General features: G+C 37.9%; 1 protein-coding gene across 4 annotated transcripts in view; it reads left to right on the forward strand.

The window, feature by feature from the left end:
- ANK2 (ankyrin 2) overlaps window positions 1–13,602 on the forward strand; it is a 249,644-nt gene that overhangs the window by 155,329 nt on the left and 80,713 nt on the right. For all 4 annotated transcript variants that reach the window (XM_063108814.1, XM_063108813.1, XM_063108815.1 and 1 more), the window contains 2 exons: window positions 383–481; window positions 12,331–12,403. In XM_063108814.1, coding sequence (XP_062964884.1) covers window positions 383–481; window positions 12,331–12,403 — 172 coding nt within the window. The remainder of the gene's footprint in view (window positions 1–382; window positions 482–12,330; window positions 12,404–13,602) is intronic.

A 13,602-nucleotide genomic window follows, 5' to 3' on the forward strand; every position in this document is an offset into this window, starting at 1 on the left:
GCCTCTGATGAGGAATAAGTGTATCTGGTCTTGCTAATAGTTTTTGGAGGTATCGTCCTCAATTCAAAAGGTGCTTTTTCTGAGCACAATACAGTATTTGTACAAGATGTCTGATTACCTTAGGGTTAAAACGTCAAGTGCTTCTTATTAAAAAGAGCAGGCAGATGCAAGCTTGTTGTGTTACCATGGTGACCTGGGCTATAGTCTAAAGAAGTTACAAAGACAGATTTAGATGTAATGGTAAAAACTAGTGATTTTCCTAAGCTGTGCCTTGTTTTGGAAGGAAGTGCTGGCTCATGCAGAGCAGCGGGTGATCTCATTGGCTCACTTCGCAGTCCTCCCTCTCATTTCTCACTCTTTCTCCCTTTCACTCTCTCTTCAGAATGGCAACACTGCCTTGGCGATTGCTAAGCGTCTGGGCTACATCTCCGTGGTCGATACCCTGAAGGTTGTGACTGAGGAGGTCACCACCACCACCACCGTGAGTACAAGCGACTCATCAACTTCTGTCCTGTTGTCTAGGCTTTCCAGCCACGTACTTTTTCACTCACAAAGTGTTTGGAGCTCTTAGTTTTGAACTCCTTTTGGTGAATAGAACATTCGTGGAAATATGCAGATGTAAATGTGTTTTCACAACTGATACAGGGGTTTTAGCTCCTTTTACTCAATATAAATCCGTATAAAATGTGTGAATACAGTTTTATAATATTTAGTTCCTTTCTCTATGATTAGCTTTTTTTTTCTGGCTCCTCTGCCCTTTTCCTTTAGTTCTGTGTGACACCTACTGCCGGTAAAGCTGTATCACACTTCACAGAAAACTTAGCCAGGAGGTCAGGCCAGCCTTTAGAAAGACTCTGATTCTCCTGACACTATGCTCACAACTAGGTCAAATGTACTCCCAATAAGAACAGTTCATCCTTATTTTGCTTCTTCTTTCTGATTTTTATTTTTTATTCAAAAAGAGAATCGCATGTACTTAATTGGTAAATTTTGCCTGTATCATGAAAAAGTATATATTTACAATTTTTAATTTTCACTGTTTTGAATATGACTGCTGCTACTTTAGCAGAGAACAGCGATTATCATTGGCCTTTGCCAGAGAAACTCCAGATGAGTAAAGAACATGATAATAAAGAGTCCTAATGCTCTTGTGCCATTCAGTTGGAGCAAAGCTGAGAGGAGGCCTCCTGGGACGAGGCTCCTGCCTGAAAGTGGAAATACTGTTATATTTGCATTTATTTGTTTATTAACTTTTAACCTGAAGCATGGATTCTAAGAACAACAGCTCTTTGTCTTTGTAAACTAGAAAAGTAGAACAGGAAAACGTCAGATATTCTACAGAGACAATAAGACCATGAATCAACAAACCAAGAATTCTGAGTGTGGTTCTAATAAATGCTCCAAGCTGGGAGTGATGCATATAAAGTTTAGGAACACTTGGTTCTTTTGATAGACATGAGGAAAAAGCAAGGAATTTTGTTCTTTTAGTTGACAGTAAGTTCCTGTTGACATACATTGAAGTAGATGGAATACAGTTGGTTTAATGTGCAGTTTTAAATAGAGTAGAGTATGATTTATTAATGAACTGCAAGACAGACTGAATTTAGATGGGAGAGAATAGCACTGCTTGTTTTCTCAGGCAGAATCTTAAAACCTTTGGCCAGTACATCACAATATTTTTAAATATTTCAAATATAGCTTTAATAAATTATATAGGAGAATAACAAGTCTTGTCACTGCCTAGCGTCAAACTGTCAGTCACTATATATGTCTAAATCTTAATGACTTTTTCTTACTATATGATTTCTTGTAACCAGAAAGTCTTCATATTAAGGATGTGCACATATATGCTACTTTATTTGGCATCATTAAAACAGTGTGTACATCATGGATAAATGAAGCTTTTAAGTGGCAAGATTGGCCAAGACATCTGTTCTTAGAAGTCATATTTTCTGTCAACTTTTTTATCTTTTCTGAGAATTTCCTACAGAATGTACATTTTTACCAAGTTACCACTAGATGGCAAGCTTGTACCTCTTACTATCTTGGACCTGCTTTTCTTCCCTTTATTTCATTAACCAATTTATTCCTTCATTATTAAATATAAAATATGTGCTTGGTTTTGTGCTGAGTGTTGAAGAGTCATCAGTGGTTAAAACATTACTCCTCCACACAAGCAACTTACAGTGTAGTGGGAGGGGAGAATGACACTTATGATTTGTAAGAAAATAAATTCTTTTACTTCAACAAAACTATGAAACTTACATGTCCAGTTTCAAAGAGATCTCAGGTTCATAAGTATTACTTACAGCAAATGACTTTAAACATAAAGATCTATATTTAAAAACAGGAGCAATTAACTTTCTGTAATTCATCTCTAAATACCCTAATTACTGTGTCTAAACAAGTTCTCAGATACCTTGTCAGAAATCAGCCGTATAGTCTTCTCTCCATCACTTATAGCTGGTGGGGGGAGAAGGGTGAGAAAACTCCTTTTAGATTCCTCTGTGATATTTTTTCTTTTCTGGCAACTATTATTCTCTACACTTTCTAGCTGAGCTTTGCTCCAACAAAAGTTACTGTACATAGAATTCTAGTTTCTAGGTGAAAAGCCAATAAACAGATATAAAACATAGCAGCATTTCTGCTTTCAGGTAGGAAGGCTAATAAGAAACTATTGTCCACATTAACTAAACAACTACCCCCTTTATCTAAATGGGTAGCTTTAGTGGATGCTACTCTGTCTTTGCTATTTGCTTCTCTTTGAATTGGTTTCTCTTACAATTGTGAGTTTATTTTGTGAAATGGGGTTTGGGGTAAGGACTGGAAATGTGAATTTATTCCTGTCTATTATGAGAGTCTTCCTATATTATACTTCCTCTCTTTGAGAAGAGATTTTTGATTATTCTTTTTCCACAAAATTTCTTTTTCACATAACATGTTCTTAATGATATTAAAAACAATTAATGTTTAGGATTAAACATATGCCCGGCATTGAGGGCAGATCTAGGATTCAAACTTAGGTTGTCAGATTACAAAGCCCATTTATTTTTTCAAGTTAAGAGGCAATCTGGCTTTATTGTGAGGAAACTGGAGGGGCTGGGGGCAGCCTCATGTCAGAAGACCCCTCAGTGGCTGCAGCACAGAAGACTGGCCACTGTCTGGGGCTGGCAGAGGGTCTTGGCAGCACTCAGTTTTTCCACATCACTGTAGCAGTACACATTGGAGCCATGGATGAGGTACAATCTGGGACTACTGGTGGAACACAAGTGGGGGCCGAGGGACTTTTCCACACACAGGGCCCTGTCGCCCTTCTCATGAAGCCATGGAAGCTCTGTCCACATGGCTTGAGCTCCTGACTTCAAGTCCAGCCACTACAGCCACTGTCCTGAGGAGAAGGCACCAATGATAACATGACTTCCATTTCATGGGGATCCTGACCTACTTCTTCTTGTGCCCTGGTGGGAATCTACGCCATGCAGAGGTAGCAGAACAAAGCTACCCCTTGGTACCCAGAAGCCCCTCACCTGCCTTGATGTAGTACTGAGAAGACCCAGGACAGGTAAGAGCTGCATCCACTGTCTCAAGGCTGATCCCAGGAGAGCTCCTAAGTTTCTTCTCCAGCCACTTTGGATAACCACTTACTAGGGCATAGCTCTCCTTTTCAGGAAGACATGTACCTGGGTGCCCAGAACCAGATAGAGTTTATCATCCCAGGAGAAGGCAGCATCTATGGCTGAAGGACCCAGGGGCCACTGGTGAGCAATGGGCTAGCTATGCCACCCTGGCTGGTGTCCAGATACCAGTAGTGGGACCTTGTGGGATATCATAGGTACCTCCAGTGTTGATGGTAAAAGTCCATACATTGAGGAGGCTAGTGTAGGATGCAGGAATGAGCCATGAGGAGGGAAGAATGCATACAGAGGCCAAGAAAGAAGAGGCCAGGTGAGAGGGAGAAGTAGAGCAAGACAGTCAGCAGTGTCAGGCATTGTGGCCCAGCTGGATCAAAGCCCATGTTCTTAACCACTCTGACATAACTAATCTTGTTTTTACTAATCTTAAAACTAGCTTAGCAAGAATTTTGTGAAAGAACTGTTTTCATCTAATTTTCAACAACAAAAGAACTTCACTTAAATAGTGCCCTTTATTAATTTTTGTAGAAGCATCATATTCAATATCATTTTCTAAAGTCTACAGATTCAGTGAAAGTAATTTGGAACTCCTAACTGATGGTAGCAAATAGCACATGTTGGGAAAATAGAATAATTTAATCAGACCCCCTTGCCTTATGTCCAGTTGGGGGTGGTGTGGTGCATTCTTTGTAAGTAAGTTGTGTGTGGGTGGAGTTAGTGCACATGGGTGGTGCCACCACTTGGCTGGCGTTGAGTGCCTTGGGCATCTGCCGCACATGGCCATGCTCTCGAACCTATGGCTCCAAGGACCCTTTTGGCCGGTTACGTAGCTCATAGACCAGCGTGTGAGGGGTCTGGTGACCCAGCCTGGCGTGTGGGGGGTCTGGTGACCCAGCCTGGCATGTAAAGGGTTTGTGACCCAGTCTGGACAATGGGCTTGAGGGGTCTGTGAGCTCCAGAGCCAGCCCTAGCCTGACAGTTGGCCCAGTCGGCAGGATTACCAGCAGGTAAAAGAGCACTACAGCACAAGAGACAATTTAATAATTATGTAAAATTAATTTTATTATTTAAATGCAGTGGGTGAATTACAGCTGCACAACTGACTATTAATGCATTAATTTTACATCGATTAGATTTGTATTATATGCCTGTTAAGCAGTTATGTGAGCTCTCTCTCTTTTTTTTTTTTTTTGTCATTTTTGTGACCGGCCGCACCACGCTCAGCCAGTGAGCTCACCGGCCATTCTTACATAGGATCCGAACCCGCGGCGGGAGCACTGCTGCGCTCCTAGCTCCGCACTCTCCCGAGTGCGCCACAGGGTCGGCCCTATGTGAGCTCTCTTTGATCAGAGGAAGTTTCCTTTGCTATTCTTCCTTCCAGAGTTCTTTACCCCAAAGTATGAATGAAGTCATTGTGTAGAGAGCAGAGTAAGGTGGCAGTTTGTAAGGAGAAAGTCACCGCTTTAGAAATTTCTGAAATATTATGGAATCATGGTTTGTTTCCTTAACATTTGCTTTTCTAACTTTAATTTGTAAGATGCAGCAGGGGATATGAGACAGTTTAGTGTTCTCTTGGGATGACAATCATTGTATGTTTGCTGGAGTGAGCATTGGAGTGGTAGGGACACATTCTGGCAGCAGAAGTCAGCAAGCCCGATCCAGATCTACTAATGCAGGTTGGAAGAACTGTGAAATATGACTCATCCCTCTACTTACTAATCAGCTATTATCAATTATTTTTATTCTTTTTATAAGTTTGAAGTGTTCATGTTTTATGTCGAATATAATCACTGATATAGAGCATGAATTACTGAATAAACAACTAAAACAAAATGATACCATACTTACATTGTTATTTATACATTGAGGAATTTTTAAATAAGCAATTAAGAAAATGTAACTATTCTAAGTCCTAAATCTTACCTGATGCCATAAGTCAGTTAAAATGGAAATCATAAAAATGGCAATGCTATAAGTACACATCAAGTCATTTGACACACATTTGAGGTGAAGCCAAGATTTTTTCTGTGAATTTAGGTTCATTGGTTAGAGGGCTAAATTGTCATTCTTACACAAACAATATCAATAATGAATACTATATTGTGTGGATGTATATATCCTATAATCTCTCTCTTTATATATCTATATGTATTTATAAGTCTTGTTTATTTTCTTAAAGAGATATTATATGGAATGCAAAACCTTTTTATATTTTTGACGTTTTTTTCCCATCTTATTATTGTCTCAACCACATCTAACTGGGTATTAATTTTGTTGACTCACTTTTGTTGAGACTTTTCAAAGCATTTACTTTAGTTTTGATAAGAAAAAAATGCTATTTACATAATATTTAATTTAATTATAAAAGTTATATTAACGTATATGATTGCTATAAATAGGTTTGGACACAAAAAAAGTTTAGCCTCTAACTCCACTGAAGGGAGCGGATGGGTATGGCCATTAGGAGGTGGCATACTGGCCAAGGTCACTCACTGGGCTGTGGTGGCTTGGTGAACATGCGGTATAAAGCAAACTGCGGTAAAAGGAAATGGTTGACTGTGGGGTTGGCAAAGAGAATGTCAGTTATGCATACTTTTTTTTTTTGCAAAGAGCAAACCAGATATTATCCACCACTTATAAAACACCATGTTAGGAATTCATGTTTTGTTTTCTACACTTTTCCCCTATCATGATAAATAATAAAAACTCATTATTAAGTCTTCTTTCCATCTATGATATCCTATTTGTTTTGCCATATTATCTGATTTAATTACATCCCATTAAACTTGTGCATAGTGCACTACTCATTCTAACTTTTATAATTGTTTCTAATCTTGACCATAGCATCTTAGATTCTATAGCAGAAAAAGATGTCCATGGTTATTTAATTGTAGCCTTGTGTTCTGTGTACTATTTCAGATGCAGTTGCATAAAACCATGTTTATGTTTCAATAATCAAGGTGTCAAAGAACACTTTGTTTAGAAGCGAAATATGTATTCATTTCTTATTACATTACTCATGAGTAGGAAGACTTATTTGTCATCCATTCAACAAATATTTACTGATGATCTTCTAAAGGTCAAATACCACATCATGCGTAAATGTGTACTGTATTTACTACATTGCATATAGAGGCTGTTTTTAATATCAAAACAGAAAAATATCTGTGACCAATATGACCATTGCATGTTGCTTTTTTGTTGCCACAAATATTTACTGATACTAACTCTGATAGCATTCAATGACCAAACTAAAGCAAATTAGTTCTTTCCACTTTTGGAAGTACAAAGGAAGTGTAGTCCCATTATCGGCATCTGTGAGTAGAAACTGAGACTGTCAGGAAATATAACTTAATCGTTTAAAAAGTATTTCCATCAATTATTTTCAAATGGAGAAGGCTCTTGTGCAAATGTTTACTGTGAAGGACAAATACTCTAAAACATTTCCGCAAAAATGGACTTTCTGGTGTAGTCTAACACGGTATGCATCCTTTCACATTTTGAATCACTTTATTTTTCCTTAGATACTTATTAAGAAGTTTCAAAAAAAGTTTAATAGGATGTCATAGCAGGATGGTCTCTATCCAATATTTTAAATGCAAATAATTTTTCTGCAATTTATACACTTTCTGTAATACAGGAAAATGAGTCTCAAATTGAGCTGCACAATAAACCCACCTGAGGAACTTTTAAAAAATACCCCAGGCCCTACTATAGCTGGGTCCTGTCCCCAGGGATTTAATTGGTCTGTGATGGGACCCAAGCAACAATGTTTTGTGAATTCCTCCAATAATTCTAATGTGCAGCTAGAGTTGAATGCCACTGATACAGAAAATAGGTTATAATTTATCTGTGTTAAATTTATACATAAAAATTTACAGTATTAATATAACAATCAAAAGGCATATTGTAATAGTCTTAAGTTCATTCACTAAATGTACAAATACTTACCGACCGACCACCTACTATTCTCCGGATCTTTGGATAGAAGCTTTTGTCTTTCCTGCAGTGTTTAGTTTGCTTTCAGTGAATAACACACTATAGAATTATTTAAACATCAACAGAAATATGCAGGCAAGTTAAATTAACCACCTAGTCTCCAATCGTGCCTTGATCTGAATACGAATAATACTTTCGTTACTTTCTCAGTTTCTTTCTCTTCTTTTAACTGAAATTCCACCCAAAAGATAATTTATTTAGTCATTATGTGAATTTTAAATGTATTTTTTTGCATAATTTTGTATCATCAATTTTTCAATATATATTTGAGAAGCACCTACTATGTTCCAGGTTCTGTAGAAACAATCTTCTCTTCAGTGACTCCCCTTCTTCTGTGGGAGGTGGATAAGCAGATGTGGTGCACATTGTGTGTGATGTGGTGCACGCATGGTGCATGATGTGGTGCACGCATTGTGCGTGATGTGGTGCACACGGGCACTAGAAGCACGTGGCCGCAGGAAGAGATAGTTACACAAATAGACTCAGGGAGGCTCAGGGAATGTCTGTCCCAAGAAGTTGCATCTAATATGAGCCAAGAAAACAGGGGAAAGAAGATTCCAGTAGAGGAAAGAATACATGGAAAAAATCAAAGGCACGAAAACACATGACTTGTTAAAGGAAATAAAGCAGTTCAACGTGGTTGTGGGGAGGGGTGAGAGACGAGGCCTCGCTACCTCTCCCTCTCACTGCGTCACCAGGAGTCTTCTGAGCCAGTTCATTCAGTTTTGTTCTGAAGACAATAGGGAGCTACCCAAAGGCTTCTGCAGTATCACATTAAGATTTAATCCCTCCCTCTTCCCACACAGATACCATGCATGTATATATTCAGAATGATTCACTTGAATTTAATCAATCAGTTAAATTTTCTGGTAAACAAGTTTGAAGTTCTCTACTGCTTTTGGAAAAAAGGAATTGATGAATAGGGCTATTACAGCCAATCAAACAAGTCTCTAATTGGTATGTGACAAAGCTTAAAAAATGAGACAGCCTATGTATTGTACTTTGGGCTCTGGTTGAAGATTTTACTCTTTTTCATAGAATTACTTTTTTAAGGTTTTTCCTAACAATGGCAATCAGTGTACTTAATACATTTTCAATGCACAAACTGGAGATATGACTCAGACTCAATAGTCTTTAAGTGATATTTAAAGTCATGTGATTTGGATTTTTATCTTTTTTTTGTACATGTGTCTTATTTATTTTTATTACTTTAATTATTTTTAATTCAAAATATTCTAACATTTACTTGTATACATTTATGGACTATGATGTGTTGTTTCAGTACCTGCATATACTGCACAATGGTTCACTGAGGGTAGATAGCATAGTGGGCTTATTTATTTATTTATTTAAATTGGCAAATAAAATTGTACATATTTATGGAGTACAACGTGATTTTTGATACATGTATACATTGTGGAGTGGCTAAATCAAACTAATTAACATATTCATTGGCTTACCTACTTATTCTTTGTGGTAAGAACACTTAAAATCTACTCTCAGCAATTTTCAAGTATACAATATATTGTTATTAACTATACTCACCATGTTGTACAACAGATCTTTTGGATTTATTCCTCCTGTCTAACTGAAATTTTGTATCCTTTGATCAACATCTCCCCAGTGCCCCTTTCCCCTCCCTCTCCAGCACCTGGTAACCACCATTCTACTCTGCTTCTATGAGTTCAACTTTCTTAGATTCCACATATAAGTGAGATTATGCAGCATTTTTCTTTCTGTGCTGGCTTATTTCTATATTTTCCTTTTAATCACTGTGGTATTATCCCTGGTGTGTAAAACAGTGCCTGCCTAGCATGCAGCAGGCACTCAGAGTGTTTCTTGAATGCGTAAGTGACTACAAAGTTCAGATGATATCAGAGGAGAGGGTCTAGGAAGTCCTGGTAGCCAGCCTCAACCCACACCATCCTCTAGCAGGTTCTTGGCTCCACCACAGGAAAGAATTCCAGGACACAGTCACAGTACAAAGTGAAAATAGGTTTAATGCAATGGGTAAGAAGTACAGGATTCCTGGGGAAAGTGTGACCTCACTCCAGAGACTGAGCAGGGTCTGCACCAAGCTTAATATGAAAGTAAGTAATGCACACTTAACATTTAGTACAAAGTACAGGCTGGCTCAAGAGAGTGAGCAACAGCTCCTTAGCAATAAGCTTAACACAAAAGTACAGTATACACACCTCTCTTGGCAAGGTGCAGGTAGGCTCCAGGAAAGCAAGAAACCAGCCGCAGCAAGTCTGATGCAAAAGTAGGAAGTTCACATTTACAGACAAAGAGTGGGCTGGACTCAGGGTGGACAGCAGCCTGCTAAAGGCAAGTTTGATACAAAAAGAAAGAAATACACACCTCAGGTGAAGTGCAGGCGGGCTGTAGAGAAAGTGACAGCAGCAGCCCCACCTTCTCTACGGGGATTTGACTTTTATAGTTTCTCTCTCTGATACACACTGATGCTATCTAATGAATATTTAACTAAGGGGGTGGTTCCCAGTTATGTAACATAGTCTTGCACATGCTCATTTGGTTTCCTTTTAAGGCCCATTCAGCAGTTGAATTCCAACATATCAACTGGAAAACACCTAGAATATTCAGTGCTCTCCAGCGTGCTGTGTCTAGCAGAAAGTCATTCAAAGGATAAACTCCCCTCTACTAAGCATGCTCAGTTCCTAGGGTTATATAACCCGTCTCTACTGAGCATGCCCAGACACTGAATTTACATAAGCCAACTCACTGAAGTCTCAATTTCCCCATGTTGGTGCCAAAAATAGGTCCAACTAGCAACAGTAACCTTCCTCTAGGGGAGGGCCTAGAGGGAAGGGCCTGAGATCTTGGGGAGTGGCTTGAAAACCAGAGGTGTGTCCTGAAACCCAAACCCATGGAAACTGAGCACCTCCTATCTCATAGAGGCCTTTCATTTTTAAGACACATTTAATATTAATTTCAATAATAATAATAATAAATTATGGGGGGGAGGGAGACAAATGAAGCAAGAGAGGAGTACAGAGATGGAGATGGTGAAAGATTGCTAAAAACATCAGCCAGTGAGTCAGAGAAACAGACCTAGAGAGGGAAATGGAAAGATCTCAGAGAAAAGATGGACAGAGTTGGGCATGGAAAAACCTGGGTGGGACCCCAAGATTTTTGAGGAGACCAAGACCGAGAAACTCATAGAAGAGTCAGAAAGAGAAATTTGGAGGTGTGTATGCCAACAGACCAAAAGACGGTGTATGTAAGCTCTCAAATATCAAATAATGATGATTGTCAACCAAGTTATTTTTTTTAATTAAGAAACATAAAATGATTAAAAAAAAAAAGATAAAGCAGAGGCAAGCAATGGAGCATGCCACCTGAGGTCCTGAGATGGCGCTGCAGGCCAGACCCATCCTCTCCCACAGCCAGGCAACAAAAGGAGCACAGTAAACCTATACTGGTTAAGAAAGTTCTCCAGAAGGTAGACCAATGCAGCATAACACCTACCACCAAGCTCCTCTCCCTGAAAGAGAAATCTCAAATTTGACACACAACAGAGGACACATACCAAATCACATCAGAGAAGAAAAGGCATTGTAGATCAGTCCTGAAAAATGAACAAGTCTAAGAAAAATGTCTGTCCTGTTGTCTTTCTGTTACTTTCTCTTTCTCAACAATCAATAGCAGTATCTTCCCATTCATCTGGAAAAATGTCACATACAAATATGATGGCTCATTTGATTACCCTATAAAAATATGTTGTCAATTCTTTGTATTCAATAAACTTTATTCTTTAAAAAATAATAATAAAAGATAAAGACACAAAACAAAGCTAAAAAAAATAATAATAAATTATGGTATCTAACATATGTATGTCAAGCACTATTCTTAGAATGCTTGCCTATATTGTTTCATTTAATCTTTATAACAATTTTATGAAGTACTATTTATTCTTATCCTTGTTTTATAGATGAGTAAATTGAGGCACAGAGAGGTTAGGGACTTGCTAAGGCCTCATAAGTAATAAGTGATGAAGTCAGAATTTGAACCCAGGCAGCTGGACTCCAGACTCTGGTCTCTGAACCTTACACTGTACTTCAGCAATGGAAGGCAGTGGGTTTGGCAACTCTGGAGTGCTATCATGAAAAGCAAATAAGCAGTAAACCAGAATTGCAGCCTATTGAAATACCATAAAGATGACTGAGTCCCCACCGTTGATCCTCTAATCCCAGAAGAGATGTGTCATATTTTCTGCCTAAATAGTTTATGTGGTTCACATTGTTTACAGCTTCTTTCCGAATGGCTTTGCTTTTAATAAATTGCATATGTTCATTGCTTCTTTGTGAAACTTTTCTGGAAACATTACTCAGTTCGTTTTAGGGAAGTCATGAAAATATTAATCTCCTTTCTCAATATGACTAATTATTAATGCCATTGCTAAACAATTTCCTTTTCAAATGGGAACTCAAAATAATGACCTTTCTCTTGTACAACTTCACTGAAGTAAACGATGTTCTGAAAGAACATTTATCTTCTGAAAGAACAAATGAGTTTACGTAAAAGGGAATGTGTTTCCAAAGTATACACGTGGAAAAGATGGAATGTTCAGGGCCTGATGGCTTGCTTTTGCTATTGAGTGTGGCCTCCTCTGTGATTCTTTGCATCTTTTGTTTGGTTTTGTTTTTAACTTGAGCATTAATGATTTTTGTCTTTCCAGACTATCACGGAAAAACACAAGCTAAATGTTCCTGAGACGATGACTGAGGTTCTTGATGTTTCTGATGAAGAGGGTAAGACTCTTATTCAGTCATCTGTGATCTGTCACATTCTTACACAGGGGCGAACCATCCTTTTTTTCAGGGATGAAGCCAGTGCTGTGGATGACAGCATTGTAACATTTAGTCACTTCACCTTTGTTTCAGTACATGTACTTTTGCCATGGGGTGGAGAGAGACTCTGATTAGTATATTTCCCCCTGGTATTATCTTTAATGTCTATTATATAACAGGACTTAGAAAAGGTGAAAGAAACTGGAAACTGGCCGTGTGTTACAATAGCTACCTGATAATACAATTACTATGTGTTTTAATAATGTTAAAATATATTTTTTGTTCAAATGCCTAAAGTAAAGACCTTAAGGTATAATACTCCATCAGTGGTATAGTGAGAAATCTCTGCTTTCAGATTGATTCAGATGTGCAGAATATATTTTAAATCCACAGGAAAAGAGCCTTAGAGAAGGTTAAAAAATAGCACAGCAGCAAGTAGTGCAAATTCAACATAAGAATGTAATTTTTTAAATCAGAAAATATGCCCCCTCTAGTTTTACAGTTGATAAAAATCACCAAAAGCAGTGGATTTCAAAGTCCTGAGAAGCCTGTTTTTCTAAAAGGAGCCCTCGGGACAGCCTGGGGTGGAAGTGGAGCTAGAGATTGGGCCAGTGGATTCTGACTCCTTGCCTCTACTTCAACTGGAATAGTTGACTTTTCTTAGTTATGTATTTTGAATTTTCATGCAGTATTCCACTTGAACAAAAAAATCTGCTGCTAAAAAATCATGAAAGCAGCATATAAAAGATGCAACTGAGCTTTAATAGTGCAGCTGTTCATCAAATGTACACTACTGAAAAATTATTACCATATAGGTGTACATGGAAAATGTATATGTTTGAAAAATTGTTGCCATAGAAGGGTAACACTAGGCCGGATACTAATTTATTTTATGGAGAAATATTAAAGATATTTCTTTAGGCTCTTCAAGATAAAATAATACAGTAAAACTTTTCATTGAGATGTCCTTAATTGGAACCAATTTAAGTAAGCTATTGTTAAAAGGCATGGAGTTGCCTCAGCTTTTATAAAAGTTTATGACAAAAATGAACAAATGTTGGATCAGTGTATTATTATGAGTAAATTAAAAGGTATTGCCAAAGCCAGCAGTTCCAACTATTTATTATAATTTTGTGTTCTATCGTAGTACTTGCCAACTA

The sequence above is a fragment of the Cynocephalus volans genome, chromosome 9 (genome assembly GCF_027409185.1).
Source record: "Cynocephalus volans isolate mCynVol1 chromosome 9, mCynVol1.pri, whole genome shotgun sequence".
NCBI lineage: Eukaryota > Metazoa > Chordata > Mammalia > Dermoptera > Cynocephalidae > Cynocephalus > Cynocephalus volans.